Source organism: Triturus cristatus, chromosome 5_1, assembly GCF_964204655.1.
Source record: "Triturus cristatus chromosome 5_1, aTriCri1.1, whole genome shotgun sequence".
Classification (NCBI taxonomy): Eukaryota; Metazoa; Chordata; class Amphibia; order Caudata; family Salamandridae; genus Triturus; species Triturus cristatus.
Window position 1 is genome coordinate 53,126,019 of NC_140587.1, and position 18,587 is coordinate 53,144,605.

Here is an 18,587-nt window from a genome sequence, read left to right on the forward strand (position 1 = left end):
CAACTTCAACTCAAATTTTATCCAAGAAAAAATGTGATCCTTGGGATAAATGTGACATTAACACATCCGCCCACTGGAGTTGGTGTCAGGTTGCTTTGCAGTCACCTGGTTGTACTAAGGATCAGTGTGTGTTCTGGTTTATTTGGTGAAAGTTTGGAACTGCTGACAAGTTTCCTCTTCCTTTCTGCTCTGAATGCTAATTGTGGAGATTCCTAAGAAACTGCCCTGGATACTAGTTTTAAAATACTTTACACTTTCATCTGTCCTAAAGTGAGGCATTCTCGACTACCTTTAAAAAAACATGTTTTTTTGGTTAAAGACAGCTACTGTCTCCTGGGGGATAAACATGTGTTCTTTTTATATTTCCCATTTGGATGAATGTAGAGACCTAGATAAACAAACTGCGCCTTACTCTCTCTCTACAGCAGCCTCGCAGGTCCCTGCAGACATGTGGTGTTTATTTGAATCTCTGAAACATAGGCTCGCTCATGCCTTCTCCTTGTGTGGGCGGTGGAGAGGCGTTTGCACCCCCCTCCCCCCCCTGCCCTTCTCCTCTTTGCTGTTCCTGTTCGTCTTTCTTCTCTTCTCTGCTCCGTCCCACCTGTACACGCTGCCTCTTCGCAGGTGGCACCGGTTTCCAGAATTAATGCCCTCTTACGTTTCAGATGATGCGGGTGGCAGCAGAGAGCCTCGTGAGCCGTGCCCTGAGGTGTGGATGTACTACGCCAAACATTGCTACTACTATGCAGAAAATGAGACCGACTGGAACAGCGCCAAGAAGTCCTGTGAGGCGAACCAGTCCTCTCTCGTCACCTTCAAAGACAGGCAGGAAATGGTAAGAGGAGGGTAAATAGAAGCTCGGTGTGTTCATCGTCCTGATCTCTGTACATGCTCTTCTGTGCACTGAGTACAGTGTACTTGTGTCTGACCTGTCCCTATCACCCACCACCCTTCACATGGAGTGGACCCCAGGTCAGGGCCCTAATTAAAGCATGTGCATTTCACTGTAGTGTTTGAGCAATGTTTCAACAAGCCACAGATCGGTTTCAGAGTGCTTTACACAGCCTTCACGCAGTGGCGGTTAGTGACATTTCAAAGCAGTGGGGCATATAAGATGGTGATAAGTGTTCATCACGAATGAGCCACATAAGAAGGTGTTCTCCCTGGGAAAAGTTAGAACCAAAGAGTGGGCTCATGCGGCATTATAAAGCAGATTTAAGGAAGCATGAAGGTAAATATCATGTCTGGCTAGTTTTACATTGAAATCCTGGCTCTGTCACTTGGGCACTTTGTGTGATCCTCTACCTCAGCTCCCTTATCTGCACATACTGGAAGCGCTTAGAAAACGTAATAATCACATTCACTCACATTACCATTCTTTACTCAATGGCCTCTTACTTCCTGTGGCTATATTCACAACTGAGCCAGTAGCACAAGGTGAGGGCTAAAGACAAGTGGCTGCCAGAATTTTAGCTGTAAGTGGGGACAAGCGGGCCACACACACACTCACTCATGCGTTCACACGGACACTCACACACCCATAATTGCAAAGAGCAGTCTTGTGGTTGGTGCTAGAAACATGTTCCACTAGGCGGTGCTCCCTAATATGGCCTGGTACTCCCCAAGTCCCATTTTTACCTTTTGGACCCACAGCCCTTGTACGGATGGGGTCTCCCTCCCTCCTTCAAGGCAAGACCACACCATTTTTTGTATTAGGGGGTGTAACCCCCCGGTCATGTTTATTACAAAATTAACAAGCATTGGCATAGCCAATAGGTCTCGCCTTTGGGGCCTTATAAGTGTTTAGCTATGCAACAGTTGCATAACTAAATACTTATAAGGTCCCAAAAGCGAGACCTATTGGCTATGCAAAGCGGCCCTGCGGCCGCGAAAGTGAAAGTGCTCGCAATCACGATCAAACATCAAAGCGGCCCTGCGGCCGCGAAAGTGAAAGTAATTGCGGTAAAGCGCGGCGCGCGCGCGCGCGCACATGCACTGTAGCTCTAGGCTGGCCTGGTAGCACTTTTTGGAGCCCTCTCAATAAGTCGCCAGACCAGCGCATGTGCTGGGTCAGGCGAGACCTAAAAAACATTAGTTATTAACATTATGTAAAATTACGCAGAAAGTCCGGATACATTGTTAGACAGATGATGTAACATGGCTAAACTTAACAAACTCTAATACACACAACACACCTACCGTAAATCTAACAATGCATTTATTCACTTTCTGCGTGTCCCCTCTAGAGCCTACGGCAAGGTCAATGACTGGCAGCCTCCAGATCCCAGCAAACTACAAATTACTCTGCTGGAGTAGGCTTGCGCAAGGGGTACAGCTTATCGGACGGATACTTTCCCCCGGGACCCCCCTGTGCCTTAAACTCCATAACGGAGGCTGCAAAAATTCTGTATACTTGCGTCCTGATGCGCATGCGTGTGCAAGGGTGGCCACAGGCCCACTGGAAAGAGTGACTCCGCTGGCCCCCGCACCCTGACAGCCTACCTACCGACTGTCACTGCCCCTGGAGTTACATGGTTCTGACCGCTAAGGACCAAAGACTGTGCTTACCAATCATGACCTTACCGCCACAGGACAGCATAGTTGCCCGACTATCTGTCCTCCCCCTCAGCCCATTAGGAGGTCATGCCCTGTAACTCGCGCCCTCCAACCATGCTAAAATGTCCTCTGTGAATGCCTGATTCCCTTTTAATGATAGATGAACCCCGTCTTGCAAAAAAGAACTGATCACCCCAGATGTACCCATGTCCTATTAAATTCATTTTCGGGGTCCTGAACGGCTTATCAAACTTATTGTTGATCCGCTTTACCGCATGATTCAATGCTCGCACTGACTCGCCCCCTCTCCATTGGAACCTTGGGATCACGTGAGACTAGAAGATCATAGCATCGGGGCACCTCTTTGCCAACCATCCCACCTCAGTGTGCAGCTCCTTAACTAAAACCTCTCGTCCCAGGCGAGCCGGGTCGTTTCCCCCTGGGTGCAGGATTGCTGGTGGTCCCTTACTTTATTTTAAAGCACGGTTCACCAGTTCCCTGAATTGCCCTACGCACAGTCTGCCCTGTCCATGAAACTCTATTCTTGTTCCCAACTTACGCGCCCTGGCCTCGTGAAACTTCAAGCAAACGTGAAAATAGAGCATCCGTCAGTGTATTGCCGTACTGACAGGCTACAAACCTACACTACTGTGTACTGATGCAAACTTCTCCCTGAGTCACAGGATAAAGAAACTTGCAATTCACATGAAACAGAACCAATGGGCTAGAGCATGTGTAGCCGCACATAGCGCTTATAGCAGTTAGAGGACCACCTACAGATCCTCTTGACCTGCTCCTCCCTTATCCCTGTTGCCACTGCCTTGGTGGCTGCCCCAATTCTAAAGGAGTGGGTCCCAAAGTTAGCCGAATCCAACCCGGCGTCATGGATGGCCAAATCCATGACTCTTTTGAACTGAATGATAGTGAGGAGTGACCCATCGCCACGTAGCAAAAGTGGCCCTAACTAGGCCCACGTCTGTTGTGCCATAAAGGCCTCTAGTCTGGCAACGGGGCAGCACGTATTACCACCGCTTGCCACACCCATTCCGGTTCTTCCGGTCCCCACTTTTTGTCCACATCTTGCCGTCACAGGTATCACATTCATGGATCCACCATACATAAAGGAACATAAAAACACAGCTGATTAGTGCTCCTAGCCTTTGGATACGGTGTGCATGCCAGGCCCATTGACTACATCATGAGACTGTACCCCCCCCCCCTCCCCCCCCTTCACCACCCACGCCCTCAGCCCAGGGTGCATAGGTACTGAGTGACACAATGCAGATATCAACTGTGCAAGCAAACGGATGCATAGGTACAGTGTGCCACCACATACGTATCTAGTACAAAAAGTGTACAAGCACAGGGTGCATAGGTACTGTATGATACGACATAGCCATCTAATGCAGAAATGTACCCAAGCACACAGGGAACAGGTACAGTGTGACACAACACAGGAATATAATGCTTAATTGTACAGGCCCAATGGTGAATAGATACAGTGACACAACACAGACATCCAATGCATAAGCATTCAGGCACAAGGGCGCTAAGGTACTGTGTGACACAATACATTAATAGTATAAGTGTACGAGCACAAGGGTGTGTAGGTACTGTGTGATGAACCACAGGCATGTAAAGCTTGATTGCACAAGCGCAACGGTGCATAGGTACCGTGTGACACAACACAGACATCCAATGCATAAGCATTCAAGCACAATGGTGCAGAGGTACTGTGTGATACAATACATCACTTATTAAAAGTGTACGAGCACCAGGGTGCATAGGTACTGTGTGACAATCCACAGGCATATATTGCATATGTGTACAAGCCCACAGGTGCAGAGGTCGAGTGTGACATAACCAGCTTCCAATGCATACGTGCACCTGCGATGGGTGGATAGACGCTGTTTGACACAGACTCCTAATTCATATGTGTAACAGCACACGCGTGCATATGGCACTCTCGAAGGTGTGACAACAAGGGCTGGGATGTATTGATGTGACATCACAAGTACTGATAATGTATGCAAGTGACATCACAGAGGCAAGCGCCTCGCAAAACTGACATCAAAGACTTGGAACATATTGATGTGATATCACCATGGCTTGGAATGTCTTGATGTGACGCCAACAGTAGGGCAGTCATGTTTCAACCTGAAAAAAACGTCAACTGTTTGACCATTCTGGTGGCAAATAATGGTCACTCCATGGATGCGTAGCATTGCGTTCTTCGCGCTCAGATTGACCAGACACATTCTCACTCCACGAGTACGTTCTACCACAAAATGGCATGAAATTAGAGTGAGCTAACCAGGCTGTCATTACTCCTTAGCAAGCAGGGATATGGTCGCTTCCGCAAGGATTTGTTTGTGGAACTACAATAAGAATGACGGGTAATATACCGTATATATACCTTGCTGGCTGACCCGAAGCAGCGCTTTTAAAACTTTACATTAAAATCAGACTTTCAATTCTGACCGCTTAGCATAGTCTCAGTTGCATTACATAAGGAACATTGAAATTAGACTTTCAATGAGAGCGCCTAGCATAGCACCAGTTCCATTAAGTGAGGAACATTCAAATGAGTGAGTACATTCAAATGAGAGCACTTAGCATAGCACCAGTTGCATTAAGTGAGGAACATTGAAATCAGACTTTCAATGAGGGCGCCTAGCATAACACCAGTTCCATTAAGTGAGGAACATTGAAATCAGACTTTCCAATTAAGAGCGCCTAGCAAAGCACCAGTTCCATTAAGTGAGGAACATTGAAATCAGACTTTCAATGAGGGCGCCTAGCATAACACCAGTTCCATTAAGTGAGGAACATTGAAATCAGACTTTCCAATTAAGAGCGCCTAGCAAAGCACCAGTTCCATTACATGAAGACATTGAAATCAGACTTTCAGAGAGACTTTGAGAGCACTAAGCATAGTACCAGTTTCATTACAAGAGGAACATTGAAATCGTACATTCAAATGAGAGCACTTAACGTAGCACCAGTTGCATTACCTGCGGAACATTGAAATCAGACTTTCCAATGAGAGCGCTTAGCGTAGCACCAGTTGCATTACCTGCGGAACATTGAAATCTGACCATGACAGGCTGAAGTCCACTCGGGCCCTATGCAAACTGGGGCCAGATCACAGGATCTGCGCCGAATCGCACAGTGTGCAGTCTGACTGCTACCTTGTACGCTTATTGTTTTGACCTGCTAACATATCCTCATTGAAATCACAATCCATCCACTTGGTCATGAAATGGCATTCCATAGATCAGAACCTTAGTTTGCTATGCATTATCACCAGTGAATTATAACCGCTATCTAGCCGGATGAAATTCTAATTTCCATGTTTTTGTTATTACTTACACTCAGGCATTTGGATTAGTGTAAGAGTGTGTCGGCTCATTTCAGGACTGGCTGACCTGAAGCAGAGGGACTCGGAGCATTTTACAATTAGCATAGTTGAAACAAGACATTAAGTTGAGAGAACTTAACATAGCCCAATTGCATTACATGAGGACACATTCATATTTGTTAGGCACGGGGAGATTAAGTGATCTCCTGCTTATCATGCAATGTAGTCGTGGCAAGATGGACATGATAATATGTGGTAACCACCCCGCGGTAACACACACGCTGTAACACGTGGTAACACCCATGCGGTAATACCTACGTGGTAAAACCCAATAATGCCCATGTGGTGACATCACTGCAGCCACCTCCATGCGGTAAGAGCCACTTTGATAACACATGGTAACACTCCCACAGCAACAACCAGTTGTTAACACCTAAGTCAGTGGTTCCCCTGGTGCGCCCCAAAAATAGACAGGGGCGCCGCAACACAATACGTCAATATCCCGGCTTGTGGAATTACTTGCATTTTGTAAGCTCGCTATCTAAAATATGTTTTGTGAAAGGTAGATGAAACCCCCTGTTGTACCGCTAGATGGCAGTGTGACATGTAAAATAGCACATTCACTGCTACCGTTTGTCAGATATTGACGCAGTTTACACAGAGTATGAGCGATGAGGAAATGTAAACACTTGCACAAGGGAAGGCTGTTTAAATCATATAAAAATTAAAAGAGCAATTAGGTGAGTTTATTGAAGTTAGGAACGTATGAAATTGATGAGGAAGTATCTTATTCTTGGTCGTCTCCTCTTCACGAATGACTCATGAGATCATTAGCTAAAAGAAAGCTAAGTGTGCATTTGAGAATTAATTTACAAGGCAGGATTGCATCCTGGTCTGTGGTTAAAGTGATTCAAGCGTGACCATATCCTCAGCAGGAGTTCACTTGAAACTTGGCCTCCAAGTGCTTCCTGGAAACCTTCCAAAAATTGCAGCAACTAGAAATATTTGCCCGTTGATTTGTCAAGAGTTCCTGACGTTTCTGCACTTTAAGGACACGCACATTTCTAATTATTCCTTCATATAGTAACCCAAACTTTTTTTAAAAGAAAGTGTGACCTGCAACGAGCAGCCCAGGTCATATACAGTGGGTCTTCTTACTAGTGCCACTTTTTCTTCTGTATGAAGATTGCCAAGTAACACAATTCCCACCTACCTGGCTCGTACATAGAATTAAATAGACATGGTAAAAGGCACTCCAGTGGAGATTCAAGGAGGGTGTGGCAGTGGTACCTGCCTCTCAAGCTGTACCTAAGGTGAAACTAAACAGGGTGCAGACCCTGTTAAGTCTCTAGTTTTAGCTTGTAAGCTGTCTTGCTTGGGTTCGGATGTAATTCCTGATCAGCCTCTACCTGCTGCTGACCTGGTCGAAAAGACTGTCTTCAAGCATGCAGCCACCACAGGTGAGTTTAAAACTACTAAAGCTACCTGTAGCTAATAGCGCCATTTTGTGATAGCTGTCTTGCTTCATTATATGTTTTAATGTTGCTTGTATGATTTGTTTTACCATTGTACAGTTGCCTCTGTACTTCACTTGTCATTCTGCAGCAATCTACACCTCCATTCTTGAAACCTGGAAGTTGGTAAAAGTGGGTGCTTCTTGATTGTTCTCCAAAAAACTTTGAAATCAATCGTATTTCCAACCTCTAAAGTCTGTAGTTTAGGTTTTACTTTAACAGCAGTCTTGTGCATTTCCTGTGTATATTCCCAATCTCAAGAGCTGCTGCTTATGTAAACTGCATAACTGTAGCCTTCGTTCTTTCACTAAAGAAACCCACCGCTCCTTGTCTCTCTGTCTAATTTAACCCTTGGGTAGGTTTATAGATCCAGTCTGTCACATTTTGCAATACCAAATCAACAGTTGCAGAGTTCTAAAATCGTAAAACACATTGAAAGTCAGAACTAATTACCATAGTTGTCGTCAACACAAGAAGTGATACAAGAGAAATTATAAATATACGTAGAACACCAAAACTTTACTATTGTGGGCGAATGGCTAATAGGATTAGTGGAGCAGCATTATATATTAAAAGTGGCTCCTTAACAACTACAAAAATTTGTAGGAGAGCACCCAATGCTAGTGCCAAATATTTTAAAACAATTAAAAAAAAATATATTCTACATGCAAACCACAGTGCTGGAGAGTATTCTTTCTGACTTAACCAAATCAAGTTTTTTTTAATTAAACAACTGTTATACTTTTATTTTGTTACATCTATGATTTTAATACCTTGATCAGCATCATGACCATTATTTTCAGGGAATAAAATGGAAGTACTCCAGAGGCCGGGCTTACATTCCCACAGCCGCCAAAAAAAGTAACATAATGGGGAGCCGCAGTCAACGGCCAGTAGGTCAAGGGAGCCGCAGGTGGAAAAAGTTTGGGAACCACTGCTTTGTAGGATTGTCCATCAGTGGTAGCATCTTCTTGAGAATGCCCACTTGTAGGGCACGCGCCCTGCATAGGTGCAGTTGAACAGGTATGTTAATGCTCTTCACTTTAACCTGACGTTTTCCCTCCGGATGGTGAGATTTGTTCAGTCCTTCAACAATATATTCATTCTCGTGTCATGCTGATCCCCCATTATCTCTCAGGGGCGGCTACTGGTGTCGGGCATTGGGGCTCCGCTCTCCCAGTACTTGGAGCCGTGTAAACGGTAAATGCAATCAGCAGCCACAATGGTTTTAAAACACAGCGTTTTTGAACTTGGCCCTTTTTGCAGGATCATCCCAAAACTTTTTGCCTTTCTCCTAGCCTTTTTTCTGACATGCCCTTAAACGGTCCATCGAGAGATCATGATGGACCGTATCAAAGGCTACGGACAGATCCAGTATGATCAAGGTGGCCTTCCCACCTTGATCCACAGCTCTCCTAATCTTTTCAGTAGCCTTAATGAGAGCTGACTCCGTGCTATGGCCCTCCCTAAAGCCATATTGGGTAGAGTCAAGGGCTTGGGTTTCTCGAAGGACGGCACTAAGTTGCCCGTTAATCGCGCTTTCTATCATTTTGGCAGGGAGGTGAAGCCGCGAGATTGGACGGAAACTGTTTGGACCCTTTGGGTCAAGGCTGGGCTTTTTTAGAAGAGGTAAGATCGAAGCCACCTTCCAAGGTTTAGAGAAGTGTCCCGTTTCAACCATGGCGTTAAAAATAGGCGTAAGTGCAAGGGTCACTGGTTCTACGGCTAGTTTAGCTACTGCCGCCGGGCAAGGGTCGAACGGTGAACCTGATCTTGCTGCCATAAGCATACCATGAGTATTGTCCAACGATAGTGTCTCAAACTTAACAAGGGTATGGGGAACATACTAGTGAGCTCGTATTCCTCCTCGATTGAGGCACTCCCTGTTGCACTTTGGCAGTTGAACGCCGAGAAAATAACCACAACTTTATTTTGGAAAAAACTAGCGATATTTTCGCAAAGTTCCTGACTAGACTGAACTTTAGGAGATTGAGGTTGCGCCAAGCTGGAGACTGTTCTAAAAAGTTATTTTGACGAATTTTTTGCCATATTAGTTCTTCCCGTGTAGAACTTTTGTTTGGCAGTGAACAAAAGTTGTTTATAACTTAGAAGGCAATTCTTATAGGCTTTCTTTTCTGTGTCCTGGTGTTCTTTTCTCCAAATATGTTCAAGACGCTTACACTTCCATTTTTCATGTCTCAGTTCTTCCGTATACCACAGAACCGACGGGAGTACTCTCTTGGGAAAGATCGTTTTAACTGGAGCTAGTTTGTCACACGCTCTCTCCAGCCATTTAGAGTATGCCATGCACTGTTCCTCAACCCCCATAGACCTTTGGTCCACAGTTGATGTGAGCAGTTTCTGAAGATCCTTTCCATCCACTTTATTCAAGGCCCCAAGTTCAATTGGCCTCTTAATATATGTTCCACCCGCCTGTTGATCCAGAAAAGCTATCTCAAACTGAATGGCACTGGTCTGTCCAAACTAGAGGGAGCACCCCAGTAAACCGGAGACCTGGGTGGTTTGAAAATATACCGTCTAGGGTATGTCCTGCCACATGAGATGGCCCAGTGACATACTGTCACTGTTATGATAATACAAAGGCTGTTTTTGATATAACCTTGTGTGGAGTTTCTTTTGTGGTGTGTTGCTGCTGTTTGTGTGTGTTGCTCAAACGCTTTACACATTGCCCCTGGGATAAGCCTGACTGCTCGTGCCAAGCTACCAAGGGGGTGAGCAGGGGTTATCTTCAGCGTGTAACTCCCTTGCCCTGACTAGAGTGGTGGTTTCTGCCTGGATTTGGTGCAAGCCATTGCCAACCAGAAATCCCATTTCTAACCAGCGTAAACTCTACTTTCAGGTTATTGCCTGTTATTTAAGTCTTAGCTGTGTCTGCAGTCCTACATGGAGAACTCAAGTCTCACTCATTCTGAGTGACACTCACACATTTGAACTTCTATTTGAGCTTTCACGCTTAGCAGGTGAAATATCATACCTGGTGAGAAGGGATAGTCTAAACTGTAAATGCACCTTCAGTGTTGTGCTGTGTTGGGAAATATAGAGCCTTCAGGGAGAATCTCCTGGAAGGCGTTCCAGCACCGCGCATGCCACTAGAAGTATTTCACAATGTCACTTCTCTGCCCTTGCAAGACTACTTTAGTGGGGCGCTGGTGTTATTTTACTTGTTGTACGTGTATGTAGATTTTTAAAAATCCTTTTTAGGTTTCGACTGTTCGCTTTGCGAAACATGCAGTATACAGTATTGTGGGGGGAAGCTCCACCCACTTTCCGTCCATGTTTTTCATTGGCTTTAATCAGAAATTCTGATTTGTTTTTGGCTTGTTTGTCCCTCCTTCTCATGGCCATGTCGTCATTTTAATCCTTCCATGGCTATCGGCCCCTTTACTTTACAAACTCTTTTGTTCCTTTGCCCCCCCCCTCCCTCCCGCAGTCTGTAACTTTTCCGCACCCCACCCCTCCCCCACTCCACTCCCGATCATGCCTTCTTGGAGGCAGGCACTTTTGTTTATAATGCAATAGGGCTCGCGTAATAAGAGTCCTATTGCATTTAGAAATGCTTGTTTTCTCATCGGATTGGCTGGCTGAGTCGCGCACATTATTTTGCTTGACCTGTCCAGCTGGCTATATTACGCATGCGTCGTCCAGCAGCCGCTAAACAGACGCTCCTGCGCATGAAGTACTATTTTTTCAAGCTGGGAGAGAAAGAACTTATCAACAACCGAGTGGAGGGAGTGCACAAGAGCTCGGGTTTGTTTTTTAAATGTTTCAGCGCCGCCCACACATGGGGGTACTGTGCAACCACCATTGTGCACCATGCACCTCCTGTGACATGCAGCAGAGCCCACAGGTAAACAATAACACAGGACCGAGCGCCCCAAGGTTTCCCTTGAAAGTCCATCACCGATCCTCGTTCCTGCGCCACACCCCGCGGTCCGTGGCATACCTGGTAGGACGGGTGAGGAGAAAAGAGCAGGAAGGTGAGCAGGAAGGAGACAGTAGAATCCGATAAAAAGTTTCTTGCTCCATTTTAACACGCAAAAGATAGGCCTAACTTTGAGGTAAAATTGGCTTACTTTGTTTAATAAACCGTGAAAGGCAAAATCATGTTAGTCCATTTTGCGCAATTTAAAATAAATAATGCTATACATGATCATTAGGGAAACGTGACGCCAAACGAACTTGCCCCATTTTGAAGATTTAGTGTAAACTCTCATGCTTTTTAAGTCCCGCCTGAGCCAGCGCTTTAGCGCTGCTCTCGGGAGAGCTTTTGTACACGGGGGATTTGGAAGTGCAAACTAGTGCTTTTCAGGCCTCCAAATACAGTGCATGTACACCGGGCGCACGCACCATTTGGCAGCCTGCGTGATCATTTCGTGGCTGCTTTGATGTTCTCAGTGAGCCGCGTGGCCACTGAGAACATCAAAGCGGCCGCGAAAGTGCACACCATTTGCCAGCCTGCATGCCTCTCTCCCATTAGAGGGCGCAACGTGCCCTACCCCCTCCCTTATCCCACTTCCTGCTTGTTTTTCCCGCTTCGTGATGGAGGAAAAGTCCACAAACCAGCCCGCCCCCCCCCCCCTTCCCCGTCACACAGTGACTGTGGCTTCGACCCTCCATAGTGCTCCGCTGCCGTTCGGCTGGATTCGCGCTATATAAATATCGCATACGTCCCTAAAGTCCTGACTGTCGAGCTCGCTCTCTTTCTTATTTGCCTGTTCTTTATTCGTTGCTTCTTATATTCCTATCTTTGTTCGTTTTTACATCATTTCCCCCATCAATTTACTCAAACCTAAAATTACTTGACTAAATTCCCTCTCTCACTCCCCTCTTTCCTTGCTTCCGTCCACCCTTCATAAATTATTCTCTCCTCCCTTCTTTCCTCCAAGCCAATTCTCTCTGCCTTTACTTCTTCCCATCCCTCTGGCTCTCACCCCCTGCTTCTATCTCTCCCTCCATTTCCTTCCCCTATTTTCATCTGTCCATGCAAAGCCCCTCATCCTTTTAGTGCCTTTCCCTTCGCCCCCTTCCAGGACATGCACACACATCATGCTATATGGGCCTATATGTGATGCTTGGGGGTGGGGTGGGGGGGCGATGGCAGTAGAGGAACGTAGGTATGCATACACACACGTTCCTTGTACCATGGTGTCTGTGATGCCACCTCCGATATACGTACTAGTAGCTTCTCTTTCAGTGCATTTATGTCTCCGTTATGTTAACACACTCGCGCTCCTCACCCTTTCCCCAAACACACAATGTCTCCTCCAGCGGGTATGCTGATCCTGTCCCTGGGTGCCTTTACCCCATTACAGGTGCAGGTGCTCGCAGTAAAGCTGCACGTCGTGGTGCGATAAATCCGCCCCGTAAAGTGTCGAGCTTTGCAGAAAAGGCCATGTATATTTATTGGGTTCTTGTATTTTGAGGGCTTGCGGTGGGGCTGGCCTCCTAGGAGGGCTGTCTCCCGATGAACGGAGGGAAATGAAAAATACATTTGAAACCAAAAAGCAATTGGAACAAAAACCCTCGCCTTTATTTTTTTTTTCGCTTCAAAATAAAGCGTGTTCTACACAGCAGCCCCACAGTGTCTGCTTCTTTGTTTTTCAGGGTTTTATTTGTGCAATATTTATGGGCTCCCGGTGATTTCTGGGACACTTTTGTACTCACTCAAGTTCGAGCTTGTTACATAACTAAGCTGATGGCAGCGCTTACTGGTCGGAGGGCAAGCCGTAACAAGCATTGGCATAGCCAATAGGTCTCGTCTTTGGGACCGTATAAGTGTTTAACCATGCAACAGTTAATGTTGTTGCACCAAGGATATTGTGCTGCATAACTAAATACTTATAAGGTCCCAAAAGCGAGACCTAATGGCTATGCCAATGCTTGTTTACTAGTGCTTCTTGCGTGGCATATTCTACAAACCCCAAATTTACTCCATTATGCTGATCAACAATTCGGAAAAAAAAGAACTCTATCTACAACCAGTGCCTTCTTATTTTTAGGTCTCGCCTTGCTATCGCATAAGCGATCACAAAGAGAGACTATTGTAAGGGGCTCCCAAAAGTGCTCCCAAAAGTGGATTGCATGGCGAGCACGTGCACAATCACGCGCATCGTGCCGCCATGCAATCCGTTTGGCATCGCACTTCAAAGGGTCCGCTCCCACGCCTGGAATGCGCTCCCCCGCCAAGCGCGCGCCACGCTCCGCCGGGCTTGTCTTGTTTATATTGAGTCTTCATGTACACATAAAGTTTGAATTTTTGGACCAATCAGTTACGTTGGGCTTTTGTATAATTTGATACTAGCTGTCGTTTTATTTATATTCCGTCTCCCGGTGCTGTGCTTGCCTGCTCCACCAGCTCTCCGAGGTTGTGTTTTTTTTTTTTTTTTTTTTCCTACACAGCTGCGCACATCACTCGCGGGATGCATGTAAATCTGCATTCTTGAGTTTACTTTACTGTTTTGAGGCCGGGCGCAGGGGCTGCTCCGATGTTATAAAGGCTGCTATCCCACTGCTAAGGCTGTGCTGCGATCTCTGCATTGTACCTTCACTATTAGAGGGATTGTCAGCTCTCCACGCCCCCTCGCAGAGGGTGCTGCTGCGGATCATACCTCGGGAGCAGGGCTGGCATCTCTCTTGGTATTTGTTTGTATTGAAAAACCTCTTACAAAGTATTCCCAAAAGTGCCGTTTTTTTTAACTAAATATTATTTAAACATTGATATTTAGCATTTTCTACTTTTCTCATGTTCGCTTTTAATTTAATTTATGACTTGTTCATTTATCCTCTTGTGTGAGGGGGCATTTATTACCTCGGACCGGTAGGCACACGTTACAACATGGCCTTTATATTTGCTCAGGCCTCTCCTCTTTCAGTATTCGCTATTGGAAGAGGCCGACTGACAGGACAAAGCACTATTGTGCTAATGGCCGGGCTCATGACTTGTGTTGGTGCGTGCGGCTGCGGCCGTGACCTGTGACGTGATTACAGTGGGACATCTGGAAGCCTGGAGTATGCCCGAGAGGACAGGGAAGGGGCACCGCAAAAGACAGAGGCAGTCAGCCAGCACCGGTGGGGATGATGAGGTGAACAAAGTGCTCAGCAGAGGGTGTGGGGGCCGAGAAACTTCAACTGGCAGACTTTGAGTAAGTGACCGGTGGCATAAAGAGCTGAACCGAGTGCTGATCTCAGTGACTCGGCATGAGGGAAGAATAACAATCAGCCACGGGCAGAAAGCATATAAGTTATGCTCTGTGCAAACGTCCCCTAACAAGCACGTATCGTGGGGGGGGGGGGGAGGGTGGTCTTGGCTCAGACTTTCCTTAAACTGCTCACACGTGCAGTTTTTTCATTGGCTTGTGTCACTGTCCGTTGTACACTGTGGCTTTCCATTAGTAAATAGGCTTAATAGTCCCTCCTTAGTACCACCTTTTCCCATTTCGTAAGCTCCCATGAGGACATCCCCTGATACGTGTGTTGTTGCTCGGTAGGCTTTAATTACAGCTCCCGAGCACTATTCACTCAAAGAGCTTTGTCCTGCCTGCTTTTGCCGGCAGGAAAAGGCAGGACACGCTCTCTCCTAATGCATTTTCAATGCAAAAGGTCTTGTGTTTGCGAGAGTTCATGCTATTGGCATTGTAAATGACAATGCCTTTTATTTATCTGTTAAAAAAAAAAAGGCATTGTTATTTACAATGCCAATAGCTCAAACTCTAGTAAATGCGAGACCTATTGCATTGCAAATGCTTGTTAATATTTACACCGAGGTGTTCGTGGTGATGCTTGCATGGAAAACGCCCACGTCCCATGGTCAGTGACTGGCTACCACCCTCCCCCTATAACCGCACCACCCCCGGACACAGCACATAGACGTGGTATCTTTGGAAGGCGGGAGGTCGCGAGACCCCCCGGCCGTATTTATTAAGTACAAAACAATAAATTTTTTAAATTTGCATGATAAACAGTTATACAAAAATTCAGCAGGACATTAGATACATCATTGTCAACAGGTGTGAGTGACTATCCTTAACAGAGACTCTAATACAGATTGTTTCCTAACCGAGTCTAACATCCTCCTCTGCATTTTTGTATACTAACATTTCTGGGCCATATGGCAAGGTCGCTAACCGGTGTCAGGTCCTACTAGCTGCGCCTCCCCTACAAGGTGTGCGCATGCGCAGCCGGGCCCGGTAATTACCCGGTCCACGCCGTGAACTTCATTTACCCACTAAAGGAGGGCCCTTACTCTGCGCCATCCGGTGACGTCATGAGTATGCGCGCGCGGGGTGGCTACCAGCCTAAGGAAAGCGTGACTCCCCAACCCGCGCCCCTTTGAAGCACCAGTTACCTTGCCCCTGAAGTTCTAGGAGGGGCAAATAGCCCCTCCCCCTGGGCGGGCACCTCCGTAGGATGATGCCCGCCCCCTCAGACCTTCAAATAGTTGCTCACCGGTCATGACCTTACCGCCACAGGCCAGCATTGTTCACCGACGATCTGGCCTCCCCTTTACCTAGACCTAAACCAAGAGCGCGCTTATTTTGCAAATCCCTCCAACCAAGCCCAGACATTATTAGACCACAAGACGTTCGCTGCCTCCGTCAAGTGCACCCCGTCCTTCAAGTAAAATTGCTCGCCCCAGATACACCCATGTGGAATCGTCTGCAACTGGGGGGTCCGAAATAATTTGTCCAACTGTGTGTTGACCCTCCGTACTGAGTGGTTCAACGCCCTGACCGAGACCCCCCCTCGCCACTGCCACCGAGGGATAAGTTGAGACCAAACTACTGTGGAACCCGGGCAAGCCCTGGCCACCCACCCCGCCGTGGAAATGATCTCCTCAATAAGCACGCGCCTCCCCAATTTTGCCAAATCATTCTCCCCCAGGTGAAGTATCACCACTGACGGGGGGGCCGCTGCTGAGCTAAGAGTCCCTGGAAAAAATCCCGAAACTGGCTGAGGCATAAACCCCCCCTCCCAAAAAATGATATAACAAACCCCTTTTGCAATGCACGCGTCCTACGGTCTCCTGAAAGAAAAACATGTTCCGCCCGCCTAACATAAGAGTGGCCCACAATCCAAGTCACCAATTTCTTGTGTCCTCCGTGCTGTGCCGATGTCGGTCGTTGGCGCCCGGTGACGAGTTCCTCCCCTGCGTGACAGGTTTGAGAAACTGCAAAAAAACAGAAACATAACCGGCGTGAGCACCATTCTGTCACAACATGTCAATTCGTACATAACTTTTGTAACGTTCAGACGACCATCTCCCCAATGTCTTCACATTCTCCACTGAGAGACCCCTCGCTACTGCCTCAGTTGCTGCCCCAATCCTAAATGAGTGGGTGCCGAATTCCCTTGGATCGAACCCCGCCAGACTGACCGTTCGCTCCAAGACTCGCCTAAACTGGTACCTAGTCAATGGTGTACCATCGGCGTGACACAGCAGTGTGTCCCCCGCTGTGTACTCCCGTTGCCTGCAGAAAGCCTCGACGTGAGAAACCGGGCAGCAGGGGTTGGCCCGCGCCCGGTGGAGCACTATGGTGTGCCCCCGAGAGTCCTGATCAGTTTTCGATCTCTGAATTGTTATTCTCATAACGTCATCCCTGATCTCCACACCGGCCCACCGTAGACCGCCCACTCTATCAGCTTTTGACCCAGCAACTAACTCCCCAACCCTCAAAGCCGCGTAAAAGGCCAGGGAAAATGCCGCCTTGAACAAGATAACCTCCCACTGGGAGCTACAAACACTGTGCAGCGCCCCCAATAAGGCCGTCAGCCGTGCCAATCCAATGGGCCTTCTACTATCGCCCCGGTAACCCTGTAAACGGCGCCAACCCCTCAAGGCCTTGCGCACCAGAAAGGTGTTAGTGGGATCACGCATACCCTTACCCTGTGCAAAGAAGGAGACCGCCGCCCTATGTCTGTTCGCAGTCGCCACTGAGCGCCCTTCCCTGTGCATTGATTCTAGGTAAGCTGCAAAGCTGTCCTCCTGGGCCCACCTAGCCTCCCATTCCTGCCCCAAAAAAGCCCGGTAAGACAAAAACGCCCCTTCGTAAGCTGTCTTGGTCCTGGGGGCTAAGCTAGCGACCACGAGGTCCTGTAATCTGGGGCACCAATCTGCCAAAGTACTGCCGGGAATTGCGCCGGCTGGGGATCTGCCGCCGGAAGATGTTCCCTGAAAACCTGCATTTTAAAGCGAGAAAGGGAGTCAGCTGCATTATTGAGGACGCCAGGGACATGCTTGGCTCTGAAAACCACATTCCATTTTAAGCATTGCAACACAATCTCCTTCAGTAAACGGAGTATGAATGGACAGCGTGCCCCTTGCTGGTTTATGCATTCCACAACCGTCATGTTATCCGACCAGAACACCACGGATTGGTTGCGTAAGTGTTCCGGCCAGACCATCAATGCTACCCATATCGAGAAGAGCTCCAGAAAGCCAATATTGGTGGTCAGTCCCTGTGTCCTCCATTCTGCTGGCCACCGCTGGGCGACCCACCTGGTACCCAGAATGGCGCCAAAGCCGGTACCCCCAGCAGCGTCCGTCCATAAGCCCAATTCCGCCGATGTGGAGGGAGGACCCGGCCACACTACTCTGCCATTAAAATCCTCCAGAAATGCCATCCAAATAAGCATATCCTGGCGAACCTCAGATGACAACCTCGTGTGGTGATGTTTCTCCCGTAGCCCTTTCATAGCTTGGGCAATAGAGCGTGAAAAAGGGCGTGCCATTGGGATGACCCGAAGCGCAAAATTCAATTGCCCCACCACCTCCTGTAGCTGTTGCAATGTAACCTTGTCTTTGCGTAGGCACTGACGTAGGGCTGCTCTAAAGCTAGATACCTTAGCCATGGGTAACCTGAAGCATCCTTCCACTGAATCAATTTCGATACCAAGGAATTCCAAACAGGTGGACGGGCCAACCGTCTTCCCCGGCGCTAGCGGGACCCCAAAAGCCCGCATGAGCACACAAAATTCCTGCAACGCCCAAGCACACTCCTGAGATCCCGCCGCACCTAGGAAAAGGAAATCGTCCAGATAATGCATCACCTGCCGGTGGCCCGTGACCTCTCTCATGACCCATTCCAAAAATGAGCTAAACGCCTCAAAGTAAGCACATGAGATGGAACAGCCCATGG

The 18,587-nt window shown here is 47.5% G+C and overlaps 1 protein-coding gene across 1 annotated transcript in view; it reads left to right on the top strand.

The window, feature by feature from the left end:
* Positions 1-18,587, top strand: part of LOC146830151 (killer cell lectin-like receptor subfamily G member 1) — a 151,024-nt gene that overhangs the window by 86,122 nt on the left and 46,315 nt on the right. The window contains exon 3 of the mRNA XM_085604400.1: positions 666-835. Within this exon, the coding sequence (XP_085460526.1) occupies positions 666-835 (170 nt within the window). The remainder of the gene's footprint in view (positions 1-665; positions 836-18,587) is intronic.